This window comes from Chaetodon trifascialis, chromosome 16, assembly GCF_039877785.1.
Source record: "Chaetodon trifascialis isolate fChaTrf1 chromosome 16, fChaTrf1.hap1, whole genome shotgun sequence".
Taxonomy (NCBI): Eukaryota; Metazoa; Chordata; class Actinopteri; order Chaetodontiformes; family Chaetodontidae; genus Chaetodon; species Chaetodon trifascialis.
The window spans coordinates 10,566,509-10,583,650 of NC_092071.1; the positions used below are offsets into that span (position 1 = coordinate 10,566,509).

Consider the following 17,142-nt stretch of genomic DNA (forward strand, 5'->3'; position numbering starts at 1 on the left):
TACCATGAATGTCTGTTCAATAATTGTTGAGATATTTCAGAACCACACGTATCTGAAAAATGGCTGACACCTTCAGCTTTTGAGCTACTAAGAGTTGTAATAGATAAACCGTGAACATTGACAAATCCATTATCATTATGTCTTGTATGAAAAACATGATTGTAATAATATCCATATTTTTTATAATTAGGATGGGCTCATAAAAAAGGTTGCAATTCATGACTTGTACACTTATCAAACATCGACATGATCTATTCCTACAAGGAAGTTTTAGTATCAGCTAGTATTTGCTCTGCAAAGAATATCTCTTGGAATATCCTTCACCTCTCTCCTCCTATTTTTGTTTAGATATAAATTTATTGTTGATTTTATATATGGATGTACAACAACAAGAGTGACAACAGGCAAACCCAGCCAACCAGCTGAGGCTCACTGACTAATCAGCACAGGTGGAATCACTCAGAACATGAACTAAGGTGGGGAGCAGACAGTCTCCAATAAAATGTCATGTTCATGGACTTTATACACTTGAAAATGAAAAAAGGGAAAATATTTTATGTGTTGTTGCATAGTGTGGGATGTTGCACCTAGGCAGTCAAAATAAAAGTGAAATTATATTCTTCTGTGTCTCATTTCTCCTCATGGTTTAGATCAAAGTGAGGCTTATAAATGCCACACCTGAGACATTTCCCCATGTTTTAAATATTCTTTATTTTCAGTTCACAAATGGCACAAATCACAGGAGAAAATAGGAACAACAGTGGACAGCTGCCATCTCCTCAGAGTCACTGGGACTAGCTTAATGACCACAGGTGTTTTCAGTTTGAACAATTTTGGACAACCAATCAGGAGACACCTTGGCTCATGTGGGTATAAAAGCTGCAGGTGAGAGAGAAGTGTCTGTCTTTCATTGTTGGTGCAGCTGACTTGGCACACAGTTCCTGCTCGGCGTGAGGCAAAGATGGCTTCTGCAGGTCTCCAGATCCTCGGCATCTTTCTGGCAGCTATTGGCTTTCTGGGAGACATCATCATCTGCGCCCTGCCCATGTGGAAGGTCTCTGCTTTCATTGGGAACAACATTGTGACGGCGCAGATCTTCTGGGAAGGCCTGTGGATGAACTGTGTGAAGCAGAGCACTGGACAGATGCAGTGCAAGGTTTATGACTCCATGCTGGCTCTGCCCCGCGACCTGCAGGCGGCCCGGGCCCTGGTAGTGATCTCCATCCTGGTTGTCCTCATGGGCATCCTGCTTGCCGTTGCCGGGGGTAAATGCACCAACTGCATTGAAGATGAGATGGCCAAAAGCAAGGTGGCCATCGCTGCGGGAGTGTTCTTCATCATCGGCGGCATCTTGTGCCTGATCCCTGTATCCTGGTCTGCTAACGAGGTCATCAGGAACTTCTACAACCCGATTATGATCGACGCACAGAGGAGGGAGCTCGGAGCGTCGCTGTTCATCGGCTGGGGTTCAGCAGGACTTCTGCTCATCGGAGGGGCACTCCTCTGTTGTCAGTGTCACCAGCGTAAGGATAGCAGATACTCTGTCAAATATTCTGCCCCACGCTCAGCAGCCAGTGGAGGAGCCTATGTTTAAAAATGCCTGGAAGTTTGAGTCTGCTTATCTTGCTCCAGGAAGCTGAACTCTACAAAATCCTGTTTTTATAGTTTTAACTGATGTCGAGATGTTTTTACTGATTTTAATAAATTAAACTTCAATATGATCAATGAGTTTTCTTCGTGTGGTTGTTGTATACTTTTGGAAATTAAGACCAGTTTTTAAAATACTGTTTAGTCTTAAAGCCTTAATTGGTTAATTTGGACGGAGTGGCTGATTTATCTGGTATTTAAGTTTTATCAACTCTTAAACCTCCCAACATCTGGCACTACTTCATAGCTCACTGAGGCTGAAGCATTTCAGCAAGTCACTTTGTGGCCAGAGTTGCTCTCTCAAAAAATGTTAATGTAGAATTTTGACTTTCCACACAGAGTCTGCAAATGTAACACAACAGGTCTTGGATATACTTGGGAAAGTGCAGGTGTTGCTAATTAACAATGTCTCCATGTTGTGTCCCAGTGAACTAGCACAACTGAAGACCTTTAAAATCTGAAACCACTTCATTCACTACTCAAGTGAGCAGTAAATATATTGGAAAGAACTTTGACTGGGTTGCATAAAAACCAATGTCATTGTGGGATCTTTTGTTGTTTGAATATTTGAGAACTATAGAACAAACTGCAGACATTCAAACTAAATGGTGAGAGGGTAAAGGCAGTGCACTACATGTCTTCCATGGAAAAGACATTTCCACAGCTAAAGTCAAAAAGCAACAACAGCTGTTGAACTTGTGTGTTGTCTTTACTGATGGTCTGGTATAAAAGGTACATTTCATAACTGACATTGTTGCAAAACAAAGCAAAAATAAAGTGGAGGGAAGTGAAAGTCGTGGTACAAGCAAAAATAAAAGCCACAAATGAACAATACATGTTGTTCTTAAATGCTTCCTCAGCACCATTAAAGAATCCCCTTCAGGATTAATCCACACCAAAAACATTTCAGTTGACTACTCTGCATTATGTTATGGTTAAGTGACCTCTTATTTTGAAAGAACATGAGCGAAATGTTGTAACCACTGATCAAAGATGATGATGCACCTTTTCAACAGCAGGTATTTTGAGTTGTAGGAAAGCACAGGTATAACTAATAACATTAACAATGGCTTCAGGTTATTTAAGTTTCCAAGTAGGTCATTACAGTGAGCCACCTGGCACAGTATCAGGATCTAAAACTGAAACAGCTAAATGGAATTCAGCCATAATTAAATTTAATCTGTGCACCTGACTTCTCAAAATGCAGAACCACCTTAAGCATGTCTAAAGAGTTAGATAACACCATCAATACCACTTTCTTCTCTGTCTGATAGAGCTGAAGCTACACTCAGTGGCCATTTAGCTTAGTTTAGCACAGACTGGACCAGAGGGAAATGGCTCAAAACAGCTGGCTGGCTCTGTCCTGCAGTAACAAACTGTTTTACAGGAAGATATCCAGAGAGGAAAAGTCATTTTCATACAACAGTTGTTGTATGGATTAAACAAACATACAAAATCAAATAGATTTGAAAGAAATGCATTACAGATCCAAGCTAGCTCATATCCCCCTTTTTAAATCTTGCTAAGCTAACTGACTGCTGGACATGAGAGCGGCCTCCATTTTCCCCTTTAACTCTTAGAAGAAGGCATATTTCACAAAATGTTAAGTCATACGTGGTGAAACGCTTTGCTCCAGTATACATGAAGTATGGGACAGCAGCTTAGATCTGATTAATCTACAATACATTTCTCAAACCAGGATGACACTTCTGCAAATATTGTTGATACGCTGTAGTCTTTCTTAGCATGCAGCAGTGTGTGTTTCCTCTTCCCAACCTTTGTACAGGTTAGGAACTGTTAGATGCTTCATGCATTCATATAATATGTCAGGTTTTAAAGGATTCTTCTTTCTGCAGAGGATATGTATATGTGTCATTGGTTGCTGCATTACTTCATTTAAAGTTTGTGACCAAAGCCTTTTGTTTTGGGTCACAAAGCCATTCTTCACGCATGCTTGCTCCTCCTCCTCCTACCGTATTCATAGTGAGCAGGAATCAGGACGAGCAGGAAACCTGATCTACAAACTAACACAGTCCCTCCCTGTTGCTCTCCCTCACACACCTGCGAGTGCAAAACCCATTCAGCCAGCACTGTTTACAGCCAAGGAAAACAATGATCTTCAACTGAAGGTGGATTTTGTCGCTGTTTTGGACTTAGTGGCAAAGTTTCTACTCTGGGTTTGCTTTTTTGGCAACATGCAGACTCAGCTCGTTGGTGTGTGCTTGGCAATCATCGGCTTTCTTGGCACCATCCTTATCTGCGGACTGCCCATGTGGAAAGTGACAGCCTTTGTTGGGGCAAACATCGTCACAGCTCAGGTCTTCTGGGAGGGTTTATGGATGAACTGTGTGATCCAGAGTACAGGTCACTTACAGTGTAAGGCCTACGACTCCTTTCTGGCTTTACCACAAGATCTGCAGGCTTCCAGGGCTCTGATCTCCGTCTCCATCGCTGTCAGTGTGGTGGCCATCGGGCTCACTGTGGTTGGGGTCCGCTGCACCAACTTCTACCATGACGATTGGCTGACCAAAGCTAACGTTGGCCTGGCTGGAGGTGTGGTGTTTATATTAGCAGGGCTCCTGTGTGTTATTCCTGTCAGCTGGTCGGCTCACAGCATCATCACAGGTTTCTACAACCCCCTGGCCACCGAGGAGAGACGGGGAGAGCTCGGGGCTTCCATATATGTGGGCTGGGCATCTGGAGCTCTGCTCATCATTGGAGGAGGGGTTTTGTGTAGCACCTACAGATGCTGAGAATGGGGAGAAGAGGGCGACGAGGAGAGTACAGGATGGCATCCATCAGATACAAACTGTTGTCGAAAATATACAGAAATGTGTTTACTGCGATGAACTTTCTTTGTTTTCCTTTTTCAAGCTTAGTTAATTGCACTATCCTGACGTTTTACAATATATCAGTTCAAATCTGTGTAAAACATTAAAATGTGTAGCATACTGCAGTGTATGGTGGATTGCACAACTGGGTCATGCAGTGTTTATGGTTTCTTTTAAAGTGAAGAATTGAAAAATGAAGTCTGGTTGAGCTAATGAGATATTAGAGGATGTGACCTGAAAAAAGTTGCATGTGAATGCTGCATGAACAATCAGTTTTTAAAATCTTTAAAGACCACTGGTGTGATCATCGTGTCTTAGTATTTTCTTAACTGCCATGCGCTTAGGAATTTTCTCTTTGTTTTCAACAAGACAGTCTTACTTAGAAACCTGAAATATAACAAGGCAAAGAAATCAGTTGAGTAAAAAGTTATTACGACTCTTTTTCACATGAGAGTTGTGAAAGTTGAATCACACTGAAAACAACTAACGTCTCAGTTCACAGACTGTTTCCTGAGTACTGAGTAATTGAAGTATATGCTTGCTAAGCTGTTCAGTTGTTGGCAGTGCTAAGCCATGTCAAGTGGATGAAACAACTGTATGAATGTTTGTGCCTTAGTATGTCAACATGCCAATAAATCACCTTGTGTATTTGTACTTTTGTACAGACGTTGTGCATTTCCTTCGTCTCTCACACTATCATTTATCAAACGATGCAGATTTTTAGCACTAGAGTAGTTCCTTGAGTCCACAGAAATCTCTCCATCTCTCCAGAGATGTTGCCCAAACAGAAACAAATCAGAACCTGATAAAAAAGAAAAAAAAAGCTCTCTGAGATCCTGTGCACTCTACATCCGCCATTCCTGACTGTATAAAAGCCTGAAAAACTTGATTTGGTTCTAGCTCAAAGCTGTTTTTCTGTATAATTACAGACATCTCAAAAGCTTCTTGTCTCGAGACCATGTTTGCACAAGTCTGTTGATTTTTGATCATATGACTTTCAAATGTAACCACTGACGAGAGGATCTTACTCTCAATTTCAACAGAGACAAGACAAAAGAAATGCTTATTTTCTCCTCTGAAAAACAGCAAAGAAGATTAGATTATTAAGATTTTTCTCAAGTTACAGTGGGCTTTTTGGTGAATTAGCTATTTTTTGTCGCTCTGGTTTTAGCCCACTGCTGCATAACTGCAGATATTCTTTAAATGGGGGGGCAGGGCAGGCAGATCGGGGGCCTGGTACTGGTTCTACTGGGTGTTTTGGGAGTGTGTTTAGCATGTGGACTGCCAATGTGGCGTGAGACATCTTTTGTGGGAGCAAATATTCTGACTGCACAATCGGTAAGTAGATAGACAACGCAAAAAAATTCATTTCACGTACTGCAAGTTAAATCTGATCATCTACCCTGTTCTATCCATTTAATGACAAAAGCACAGACTGCATGAAATCTCACGAAAATTTGCATGAAAATAAGGGGTGAAGAATCCGCAAAGCATGGAGGGTCAGTATGAAAGTGTGATGAGTACTGTATGTAACATGACAATGATGTAAATTTGTCACAGTGTGATTCTGGATTACACTGAAATGTTTTCACTTCTCACTATAAAATCAGGAATTCAGAGATTATGGACCACCTCGCCTACATCGAACCTTAGGATCTTAGCATGCATGTAAATCTTCACTCTGTCTCTGTATTAGGCATGGGAGGGTCTTTGGTTACAGTGCGTCATTCAGGCCACGGGACAGATGCAGTGCAAGAGATACACAACTTCCACCACTATGACTGTCGACATCCAGGCTGGACGTGCCCTCACATTGCTCTCTATCCTTGTCGGTTTCCTCGGCTTCATTGTCACCCTCGGGGGAGGAGGTGTGGCCAACTGTAGTGGCGCTCCACCTGACCCTTTAGACCCTCCGACAACTGCTTCCTCCAGAAAGAAGGTGCTGAAGTTTGGGCTCTGAACGGAGACACTGTAATGAGGCAGACTGTAGCAAAGATTTTTTCAGTTTTAAAACCCAAAAACTGCCCTCACAACAATAAAAATGGAGAGCAGGGCTGTTAGGAATATGATTCGTCCTCAAAATTAAGTAAAAATACAGGAGCAAACATCGGTTTAGACTGTGCTTCAGTCGTACATATGACCAAATCAATGTTACGGTCTGAGCCTCAGAAAAAATGACCAGTGTGTGTAAAACCTTGTTAGTGTGTGTGAATGCCACGATAAAGCCTCTATGTGTGGGATTTGAACATTTCTGACTTTGGTCTCAATCATTTTGCAAACATAAAGCTTAGGTCATGCTTTTGTTTTCCCAGGCGTCTCTGCTGGGAGGCATTCTGTGCATCCTGGCAGGCATCCTGTGCCTGGTTTCAGTCAGCTGGTCAGCAGTCGCAACCATCTCAATCTACAATGACCCTTTGGTGGCTGCAGCCCTCAAGAGAGAGGTGGGCTCCTCCATCTACATAGGCTGGGCCGCCTCTCTGCTGCTCCTGCTCAGCGGAGCTCTGATCTGCTTCGTCTGTGGGGAGAAGGAGAGGTCCCAGCCTCCCTTCTACTCCTACACGCCCTACAGCAACAGCGCTCGATTCAGCGATGCTTCATCTCACATGTCCACTCTGAGGTCTGACACCATGAGGTCAAACAGCTCCAGGATGTTTTATAGTGAGCAGCCAAGTAGGATGGTAGAGCACATAGCCCAAGTGCACAACTATGTATGACTCCCTGCTTAAAGCCCAGAGTGGCACTGGGAGGTCTTATCAGCCTCAGGGGACACAACCAGGAGACTTTGGATGGTAATCCTCAAAACAGATCAGGGACACCAAACAAGAGGAAGAGCTTATTCATGGGGATGAAGCCAAATCTGGTGTGTGACATTCCCAACAGCTCCACAACAGAGCCGAGTGAATGTTATTACAGTGTGCCCTAAATCTGGACTGTGAATGTGCATGGATCATTGTTCTGAGAGTGACTGCACGCAGGAATCCACTTAGTTGTTAGGAGCTTTTTTATAGCTACTTTTGGGGAAATAGAAGGGGAAATCTATGTGGTTAATTTTGTTAGCTGCACTTGTCTTTCAACACATATATTATCAAATGGAGTCAATAGGTTTCCCATTTCCTTTGAGCTTTAGAAAGATAAGGACCATGCACACACTTTGGAAGATGAATCTTATTTTATTTGGTAGAATCTGACTGAAGAATCTTCCTCTGAAGGTATTTTTGTGATAAATGTTGTGATGGCAAAATGCAGATTTAGGACTCCATGTTAAATATATTTTTTTCTGGGCAAGGCAAAACACATCAGAGTTTGACTTGTTTAAAATTAGCAATCATAATTAAAACCACTGCTTTTCGGTTCAGATTCACCACACTGACTTGTCTTTATATGCAGGATGGTGGAAAAGACAGTATTCAGATTATTTCTTGTTTCGAGAAACTTGACTTTAATGAAATGACTCATCTGACTGAAGGTCAACTACAGCTTGTGCTACAATGTTAGCAAAGTGCTAATGTTTCAGATTTGCGTTCAAGGACACTTTCGCAGGACAGATGCTTGTTTAAATATCTGCTGCAACATCCACCATCAGTGAACAATGACCACATCACACGGGCGGTGCTGCATGGAGCTGACCTCCCTCTGCTGGGACGACAGGGAATTTCCCTGCAGGGATTTCGTCCTGTGTGTGTTCAAACGCCTACATGTCATCACACTCTGAGTGCTGCTAGTATCGATGGGCAGTGTGATCACTCTGGAAGTGATGTGAAGGAAACATTTCAAAGCCTTTTGATCTTTGCCAGACAATAGAGTAAATGTGCATTTACATTCACTGTGAATGACTGTCACATATTTCAGTGCTAATTTACGACTTTTGATTTCTTAAGATGAGCTTTTTCACTCAGGGATTTAAATTTTTATTTAAAAGTTTCATGAATAATAAATCAGAACTGGATGGTTTCAGTTTGAAATATATATATATATAATATATAATATTTCATCTTCATTTCCCACTTTAATGAATCAAAACTCACACCTCTCTCCTTTTCCACTGTCTCTGTGCTGGACTATTCTGTTATAGACAGTATTTTCTTATATATTATACTATAATTTTTTTTTATTTGTCTTATACCTTAATATATTATACTATACTCTACCACATTATATTTGACTTATGGTCTATTCCTGTATTATACTATATTATGTTATACTGTATTACTACATTACACCTTATACTGTATTTTATATCCCATACTATATTATATTAGCCCTATATTATTTTGCTGTGTTATTCTGTATTATTACATTATATTATATGTTGCATTTCTATTATTTTCTATGTTAATACATACATACATTGAATATTGTTGATTATGTGACTGATTCACATAAGCTCATTTTATTTGGCTTATGTTTCTCTCTTTGTATTTTTCTTTTTGTATTATTGTATGCCATTAAAATGTAGATCATTTGTATGACACATACTTGTAAGCGTATGATTTTATTTCCCCCCATTCTTCGATCTCGTCATGGCCGTTTTTACTTTTTCAAAGGGAAGAACAGTTGTGATGATGACAAATGCCAAAAAATCTCGCTAAACGGTGGGTCTGGTTTTTCAAGTGTACATGAGAGAATCTTCACAAACAGGTTGTGTGACGATGTGTGTCTTGCCTGCCAAAGAAACGCTGCTATATAAACAGAGGAGGCTGAGTAATAATCGTGTGTTTGTGTGTGTTCTGAGTTTCAATGTGTGCATGTAGGATTCCTACTTTATGTCTCATAAGACTGATAGGGTTTGAAAACATTTGCACAACAGAAAGAGATTTATTGTGTCCTTTAAGCACAATTGAATATTTTGTTTGTCATAATGCTGTGGAGGGAAAGGAATACACAGAACGTATCCCTCTAACTTTACAAGGACAGCACGATTAAAGATCATTTGAAGTACTCTCTCTCTCTCTCTCTCTCTCTCTCTCTCTCTGTGTGTGTGTGTGTGTGTGTGTGTGTGTGTGTGTGTGTGTGTGTGTGTGTGTGTGTGCTGGGAGAAGTTTTGCATGTTTCAGACAGGTTTTTCCACGCAGTTGCAGCTGCTAGACTGAAACTGGTTTGTCCTACAAGATTATGTTTCACTTCATCTTGTTGTTACACAAATACATTCTGCGTGCACACATGACTCACATGCACATATACATTGCCAGAGGATATATTCACACTCATGTTTGCACTTCTATCCTTGTGAGGACCCTAACCTTAACCACGACAACCAAATGTCCTAACCCTTTGACGTTGTGAGGACCGGCCAAACTGTCCTCACTTTCCAAAAATGTCCTTACTCTGTTCCACTATGTAGCAAATACAAGTACACACGGCCGCACGCACGCACGCACGCACGCACACACACACCGAGCTCATACATGCATTAACCTTTGAATCACATTATATTCGCAATCCAATTCAGCCTTTCTGCAGGAAGATAGTTCATGACTGAATAAAGACAACGATGCTCAGAGGTCAATCATTCTCTTCACTTTATCCAAAGCTTATTGTTTCAAAAATAAGCTCGTCAGACAAAGATAATGAAGGCGGGAATAGATGATGTCATGGTTTCACAGCTACCTCTCTCTCTCTCTCTCTCTCTCTCTGTTTTGCTATTAGCCTCCTCCCCTTTCTTTTCCCTGAAGAGAAGGTGTGGTGTATCATCACCTGGGCAGTAGCACACAGGCAGCCGCTCAGGTGACAGAACACTCTCAGGTAGAGAAATAAAGAGAGAGGGGGGAGTGCAGCAGTTTGGGATACAAAGGAGGAGGGGGAGGCAAAGTCATCTGTAAACAAATTAACTGAGGCTGAAGTGAGACACACCTGGAGTCAAGTAAAGGCTGCTGGAGGCTGAACCGACAACTGAAATAGTCAGACAGGGCTCTGAGTTCCTGGGACAGATACCTCACAGCACTGCAACAATGGCAAGAGAAAGATAATGGAAGAAAGGCACAAAAATGGAGGCATATGAAAAGGGCAGCATCACATGTTGAGAAAGACTGACAGAGAAAATCTCACAGAAACATAGAAGAGAGAGAGACCGGGAGTGAAAACAAAAGAAGCTCCACAGAAAAGAGTAAAAACATCGGAGCGCTTCTCAAAGGATTGCAAGGATTTCCTCCAGCAGCTTCAGAGATCTTCTCTTCACCTCTACATCATGGCCTCTATGGGGATGCAGATGCTGGCTAGCGCCTTGTGCCTCCTGGGTTGGGCAGGGGTCATCATCAGCTGCATACTGCCGATGTGGCGGGTCACAGCCTTCGTGGGAAGCACCATCGTCACCTCCCAGACCATCTGGGAGGGCATCTGGATGACCTGTGTGGTCCAGAGCACAGGGCAGATCCAGTGTAAACCTTACGAGTCTCTCCTTGCTCTCAGCGCCGACCTGCAGGCCGCCAGGGCTCTCACCGTCCTCGCCATCACTACAGGAAGCGTGGGCCTCATTCTGGCCTTCATTGGTGGGAAGTGCACTCGCTTTTTGGATCAAGAAGGAGGTGGGATTAAGGGCAAAGTGGCCGTGGCAGCAGGGGCAGTGCTGATTGCCACAGGGCTGCTGTGTTTGATTCCCACGTCGTGGGCGGCCGGGGCTGTTGTGAGGAGGTTCTACAGCGCCTCCATTGATGCTCAGCGGAGGGAGATTGGAGCCTGTCTCTACATCGGCTGGGGAGCATCCATCCTGCTTATTCTGGGAGGGGGTTTGTTCATCAGCTCAGCATGCCCCCTCAAAGCCCACGACGCAGACAAGAGCCCCTCTGTCCGCTACCTGGTGGTCCGCTCCTCCAATGGAACCAGCCAGGCAGGTTCTCATCGCAGCAGAGTACCACCAGCAAAGTCTCAGCCTGTTGGAGCCGTGTTTTCCAGGTCTCAAAGCTACGAGGGGGCATTAACAAAGCCTCAGCCATACACACGGCCGCCCTGGGAGGACGGGCCTCAGCAGGGCCCGAGGCAGGAGTCAGAAAGATCATGGGCACCATCAACAAAGTCTCAGATGAAGAAGCCAGAGTCAGTAAAATCTGAACACAGTGAGGCGCCATCTACAAAGTCTGCGCTGAAACAAGCAGAAATGGAGGAGAACTTACCAGCTGCAAGTGACAATGAGGACACATCCTCTAATCCAGCGAGAACATACCTGTAATGTGGGCACACACATGCACACAAATGCAACAAATTATTTAGAAGTGGTAGTTTACTTATTTTGTGATTGTTTACTGATGAAATGGAGTTTGAGGTTGGCATTGTTGTTCTATTTACAGTCGTCATCATGTTGTTTTCATCACAAGACAGAAGGGAAAAGGTCTGGCCTACATTCATCAGAGTAAAACAGCTTTAATATGTTATGTGCACTAAAACTGAACTCACAACCAAATACAGAAACAGAGTAAATCCCGGTGCAAGTGAAGTATGCCATTGTTGTCTTCTTTTCTTTTTAGACATTGTTAGCTTTAATTTTGACATGTTTGATTTGACATGACATGACACTTTTTTTGACTGTTTAAATGCAGTGAGTGAGGATGAATCCGTCCACATGAAAAATTTTACCTCAGACTTTTTACCTTGTCTGTTTCTGCTGGACATACAGCAACTTGAATGCAATGTGGGTAATGAAGAAGCTTGAAGCAGTGACATGCTTTGGCCTATTTTAACTGATAACTGATGGACTTGTCGCAAACAAAAGTTACATTTTTTGTGTTGCGTTGGCTAATAGACCGCTACTGTCAGCAGGACTTTATGTAAAGATGATGATTTTGCTTTTTGTCACAACTGTGAAATTTGATTTTATGTGTATTCTATTTGTATGTTTACTTTTCAATGACCATAAAGCAAATTATAGCCTTTCTCTCTCATCTCAATGTGTTAAACATGCTGAAAAGAGCCTTTCCTTTAAGGCTTAAAGCATCCCCCTGGACTTTTAGTCCTCTTTCTGACAATTAAACTCCACAAGACAAACTGGTTTGACAGAGAGTGGTTACAGCCTCAGTGTTAGAGGAGGGAGGCACGATATGTTTGTGAAGGATTCAGACTTAGTTTCAGTGAATCAAGGTTATGGAACATTTGTGGAGTTTTTTGTTTGTTTTATTCAAATGTGTAGTTGCATAATTTTGTGCTCATCTAATGCTGAAAGCTAGAAATGCAAAAACTGTTTTACATTAGAGAAGACTTTGTGTTATGGGCAGTACATAAACACATGAGAGAGGAAGAAATTGCAGACGTTTGTGTGAGTAACACCAAAATAAAACAATGAAGGAAGCCCAAGAATATGAGCTTTAATAAAAAAAACCCTCAGGTTTGTTTCACTTCACTTCAACGACTTGACAACAAAAACATAGCAGGTAATATGACTGGGTGGATGCTGCCTCATCGAGAGCGGCCTATAAATTCTTCACAGCATCAGCAGGTGCACTATAAGATCTACTTTAACCTGTTAATGTTCAGTAGCTTCAAGGATGTTAAAATAATCTTATTCCACAAGCATATATATTGTGCCTTGAGTGAAATATTCAAAGGCAGTACTCCATGTTTTTAATGGTTGCACTATTCCATCAAATGGAAATATTCTTGAGGTCTTGTGTGTGATTTTACGCACGTTGTCTCTAAAATTCTGCCTGACAAGTTTGGTTTTGTTGGTGTGTGGATTTGAAATAAAGTTCTGTGGGTTTGAACAATGGCTGGACAGTTTGACTGATCCTCTGTGTATGCCCGTAAAGCACAGGACTGATGTTCATGTTCATCTCACGGTCTTGAGAAACGCTGCCATCTTGTGGTTAGAGGTACACATAAGAAGAAGAAAATCCAAGAAATCCATCCATCCATTGGAGGGGGGGTGCTGGAACCTATCTCTGCTGTCAACACCCTGGACTGGTCGCCAGCCGATCGCAGGGCAACATATATACACAAACAACCATTCACGCTCACACTCACACCTAGGGGCAATTTTAGAGTCACCAATTAACCTAATGTGCATGTTTTTGGTCTGTGGGAGGAAGCCGGAGTGCCCGGAGAGAACCCACGCATGCACGGGAAGAACATGCAAACTTCACACAGAAAGGCCTGACCCGGGAATCGAACTGGCGACCTTCTTGCTGTGAGGCACGCGCGTATTATATCATTATGATTTTTTTTCCTCATGAATTATTTGTTAAATCACTGAGGCCCTGAGAAGTTTGTATCTGTTCTCCTGAGCCCTCTGGCGGTAATCTGAATACTTAAACTCAGTCTGGACGACACAATGGTCCAAATTGCTCAACTATGATCGGCGGTCAAAGGTCAGCGGTCAGGTAATCATACATTCCCTCTCACTAGACATGCAGTAGAAACCCTCCTCTAGCATTTGAGCGACTGACACTGTAAGATTTTGTGCATCTGTAGAAATCAACAGTGGTTTATAAGGACAACGAGGACATTTTGCTGCAACGTGCCTATGCATGTCACATGAATACTGATTATCATGAAACTAAACCATTTAGTCGAGAACATTTCAAGTCTTATGTTTACATCCAGATATGTAGCTTTTTATCTTCAATTCAAAGACCGTAAGACAATGAAAATGTCAAAAAAATCTTGAAACTTTCTTTTTGAAGTGATTCATGATTTATTTGAATATTTTGTATCTTCTTGCATAACGTTGTTTCGTGCCTTTGCTGCTGTGATGTCACATCTCCCTGATCATGCACTGTGCTGTAGTTGTGGCTTCTTATAGAGGTAGAGGACACCAGATATGTAGCCGTCCTCGTGCTCTGACACCGCTCTCTCCCATTCTTCCACCTCAGTGACCTCTACAGAAGCCCACAGCCCCTCTTCCTCCATCTCTTTCAGCTCACTCTCCAAGGCAGCTTTGTACTCCTTGTTGGAACAGTTGTTTCTGGTTGTCATGCAAACGTAGCCACCTGGTGTAAAACAGGCGACAGTGCAGCAGTGTGGTTGAGTGATGAAAACACAACTAGACTGTGGAGATACTGATTTACAACCAAGATCAGAACTGCAGTTGAAACAGCATCAAACCAAGACACATATTCTCACCTGGTTTGGTGGCCTTGCACAACTCTCTGACCACACTGACCGGGACCTGACCAACACTCAGCGATCCGACAATCACAACCACATCAAACAAACCTGCAGGAAGTGAGGAGGTGGAGGAGTGAAGCAGATAATCCATCTAATTTAGATCATATCAGTTCCATAAGAAATGCATAAAACTACAGCTACTACTGCTGATAATACTTAAGATTAGTAACATTTAATAGCCATAATATTTTTTTTCATATCACACTTAAAAAGTCGATAACAAACGAAGGTACAGGACTGACAATAAAACAACCAACCATTTTAACAGTGATTCCAACTATAACACACACGTAATAAATCTGCAGTAAACTCATGATGAAATAATCATAACAGACGAGTGATGGCAATCAATCTGAACAAAAATACTGAATAAACCAGCGCCCCCCGATATAACCTACTGAATCACAGTGATCACTGACCACCGTGAAATAATGAACCATTAAATTACCCCACTGGACAGGCAGTGGCTTCTCTCCCAGCATGGACAGCTTCAGGTCCTGGTATAACCCGCTCTTTCTGGCCAGCTCCAGCATCACCTCGCTTCCATCAATACCCACAAAACGTCCAAATCCATGTCTCTTCATCTGGACAACAGAGACACATTTGGTTGTTCATCAGTCATACTGGTCAAATCAACTGAATGTGGGAATTAAAAGCAGATAGTGAAAGGGTCAGTGTAGCTCTAAATCACAGGACCAAGAAGTGAAGAGTCTTAAATAAAAGGTTTGATCCAAACAAGTAAAAATATGCAAGGAGAGAATCGAACATTTGTAGGAATTATTTTGTCTTCTAAACTGGACCTGATATCACAGAAGTCATATTTTATAGAAAACAATGTTTTTGGTTGATTGAGTCTTTTAATTCAGCTTTCATTCATCCAGAACGTCATTGGTGCAGGACTTTCTTCTCTTGTGAGTTTACCTGTTTGGCCACCAGTCCTGTGCCACAGGCCACATCCAACACGACAGCTGCTTCACGATCGCCACTGAAATGGGAGGAGATGCTGTCTGCTGCCAGACTTGGTGCTCGGTACTCCAGAATAGCCACATCCTATTTAAAGGAGTTTTGAGACACAACAGTGGCTTTTAGCACAGATTAAGAGGGCAAACATGAAGAGGGATCTTCACATAGTTATTTACTATGGGAGAAAAACAGTTATAATGCTATATTCCTGATAAAATACATAGATTCAAAGCCACTAAATATTGTTATATTTTGGACTGCATTATTTTTCTTAGTGTTTTCAACCAAATATATTTCACTTTATTTATGCACATTAATATCATTAAAAGTACATTTCCTCTAACCTAATTGGACAAAAACATCCAAACAAAGCAAATAAAACCTCCAATATTTTGCTGTTATCATCTTATTATACTTCAGTTTCCTCACTTGATCGTAGTTCTCTGCCCACGAGTTGTAGAAGTCTGACTTTTCCTTTAATGTGGAGTTCTTGTGAGCTGATAGGATGGTCGCTTTCACATTTTCAAATGTGTTGGTGGCTGCAGACATTATAGACGGACCTGTTCAAAGGAAGTAACCAGAGACAAAATAGTCAGGTGATGATAACAGTTGATATCAGAACCTTTATTACAGATAGCAAGTTTAAAGTCTGAATGACAGCTCAGCTGGCTGTGCTTTTATCTAATCTGGTGATCCTTTTTCGTCTTGTAACAAGCTGATCATCTCAGTTTCTAGTTTTGACTTGGTCTTACCGTGATTTGTTTTTAATGATATGTGTTACGTATATATTTATCCACTGTGCAATAGTGCAAAACACTGTAATTAATCATCCATAAATTAAAAAACCCACGTGCAATTTTCAATTCAATGTGCGACTTCCAATTTTTCCAATCTTATTTTTAAATAGAATGCACATATATATAGCTGATGTTTTATTTTGTATTTTTCAATCTCTTCTACGTATTATCAAATAACACTGATTTACAAGGTTTCAGTAAATCAGTGTTATTTGATTGCACAGTTTTTGAGTCTTGGCTTGTCTGATATTTCGGTTTTAAAACAACAGCCTGCTGCTACTGTGCAACTACCTGACATTACACGTAAACATGCATGTAAGTTATTAACATACAGTAGCCTCGTTAGTAGTATCTTCTTCACAAGTTCGCAACTGGATATTAAGTTGGTTTTCCCCAGCTGTTTCCTTAATATAATGATACACTATCTAAGACTTGCTGCTGAGACAGTGTTGTTATTCAGAGCAACACGCAACAGGAAGCAATGCTAGTATGAGTTCGCTGTCAGCAATTCCCTCAGTAAAAACTGACAGGAGAGTTGAACTTCCGTGGCACATTTATGCCCCTTTCGGTAGTGAAAACAGCTTTTCCCTCCTACCTAACTGTACGTTTTGTTTCCTCCGTATGCTTTTTATACGAGCGACCAGCCAGACAACTCTTCTCTACTGGAGTCCCTGCTGCTGCATTCACGGCCACCACAATCTCTGCTATTAAAACGACCGGAAGTAAAATATTTCCGATACGATCCGAAGGACTCATTCGAGCTTCCAAATTCTTGCACATGCGCAGTAGCATTACTCCAAGCTGCTGTTCGTGTT

At 41.8% G+C, this 17,142-nt stretch overlaps 3 protein-coding genes and 1 pseudogene across 6 annotated transcripts in view; 3 read left to right on the forward strand and 1 right to left on the reverse strand.

The window, feature by feature from the left end:
- The window catches only part of mettl27 (methyltransferase like 27), a 115,049-nt gene extending 98,005 nt beyond the window's left edge, over positions 1-17,044 (reverse strand). Inside the window, exons 1-6 of one of the 4 annotated variants that reach the window (XM_070982608.1) lie at positions 16,656-16,701; positions 15,960-16,090; positions 15,489-15,617; positions 15,016-15,151; positions 14,523-14,615; positions 14,145-14,389 (exon numbers count right to left, since the gene is read on the reverse strand). In XM_070982608.1, coding sequence (XP_070838709.1) covers positions 14,169-14,389; positions 14,523-14,615; positions 15,016-15,151; positions 15,489-15,617; positions 15,960-16,079 — 699 coding nt within the window. In that variant the 5' untranslated portion in view covers positions 16,080-16,090; positions 16,656-16,701 and the 3' untranslated portion in view covers positions 14,145-14,168. Of the gene's footprint in view, positions 1-13,856; positions 14,390-14,522; positions 14,616-15,015; positions 15,152-15,488; positions 15,618-15,959; positions 16,091-16,655 lie in introns of those variants that run through there. The other 3 variants (XM_070982610.1, XM_070982609.1, XM_070982607.1) reach the window with 3 other exon arrangements.
- Positions 962-4,621, forward strand: LOC139344315 (claudin-like protein ZF-A89). Its single transcript, XM_070982375.1, has 2 exons — positions 962-1,444; positions 3,849-4,621. The coding sequence occupies exons 1-2, from the start codon at positions 962-964 to the stop codon at positions 4,398-4,400; spliced, it is 1,035 nt and encodes a 344-aa protein (XP_070838476.1). The 3' UTR covers positions 4,401-4,621.
- Positions 5,682-7,271, forward strand: LOC139345011 (claudin-4-like; annotated as a pseudogene).
- Positions 10,204-12,365, forward strand: LOC139344316 (claudin-4-like). The gene has a single exon (XM_070982376.1). The coding sequence runs from the start codon at positions 10,663-10,665 to the stop codon at positions 11,638-11,640; it is 978 nt and encodes a 325-aa protein (XP_070838477.1). The 5' UTR covers positions 10,204-10,662; the 3' UTR covers positions 11,641-12,365.
- Positions 17,045-17,142: the final 98 nt, after the last annotated feature.

Bases quoted from the DNA above. Each gene is read 5' to 3' on its own strand.
- LOC139344316 (XM_070982376.1), top strand. From the start codon at position 10,663: ATGGCCTCTATGGGGATGCAGATGCTGGCTAGCGCCTTGTGCCTCCTG.
- LOC139344315 (XM_070982375.1), top strand. From the start codon at position 962: ATGGCTTCTGCAGGTCTCCAGATCCTCGGCATCTTTCTGGCAGCTATT. The intron at 1,445-3,848 runs GCGTCGCTGTTC...GGCAACATGCAG, and splicing joins CACAGAGGAGGGAGCTCGGA to ACTCAGCTCGTTGGTGTGTG.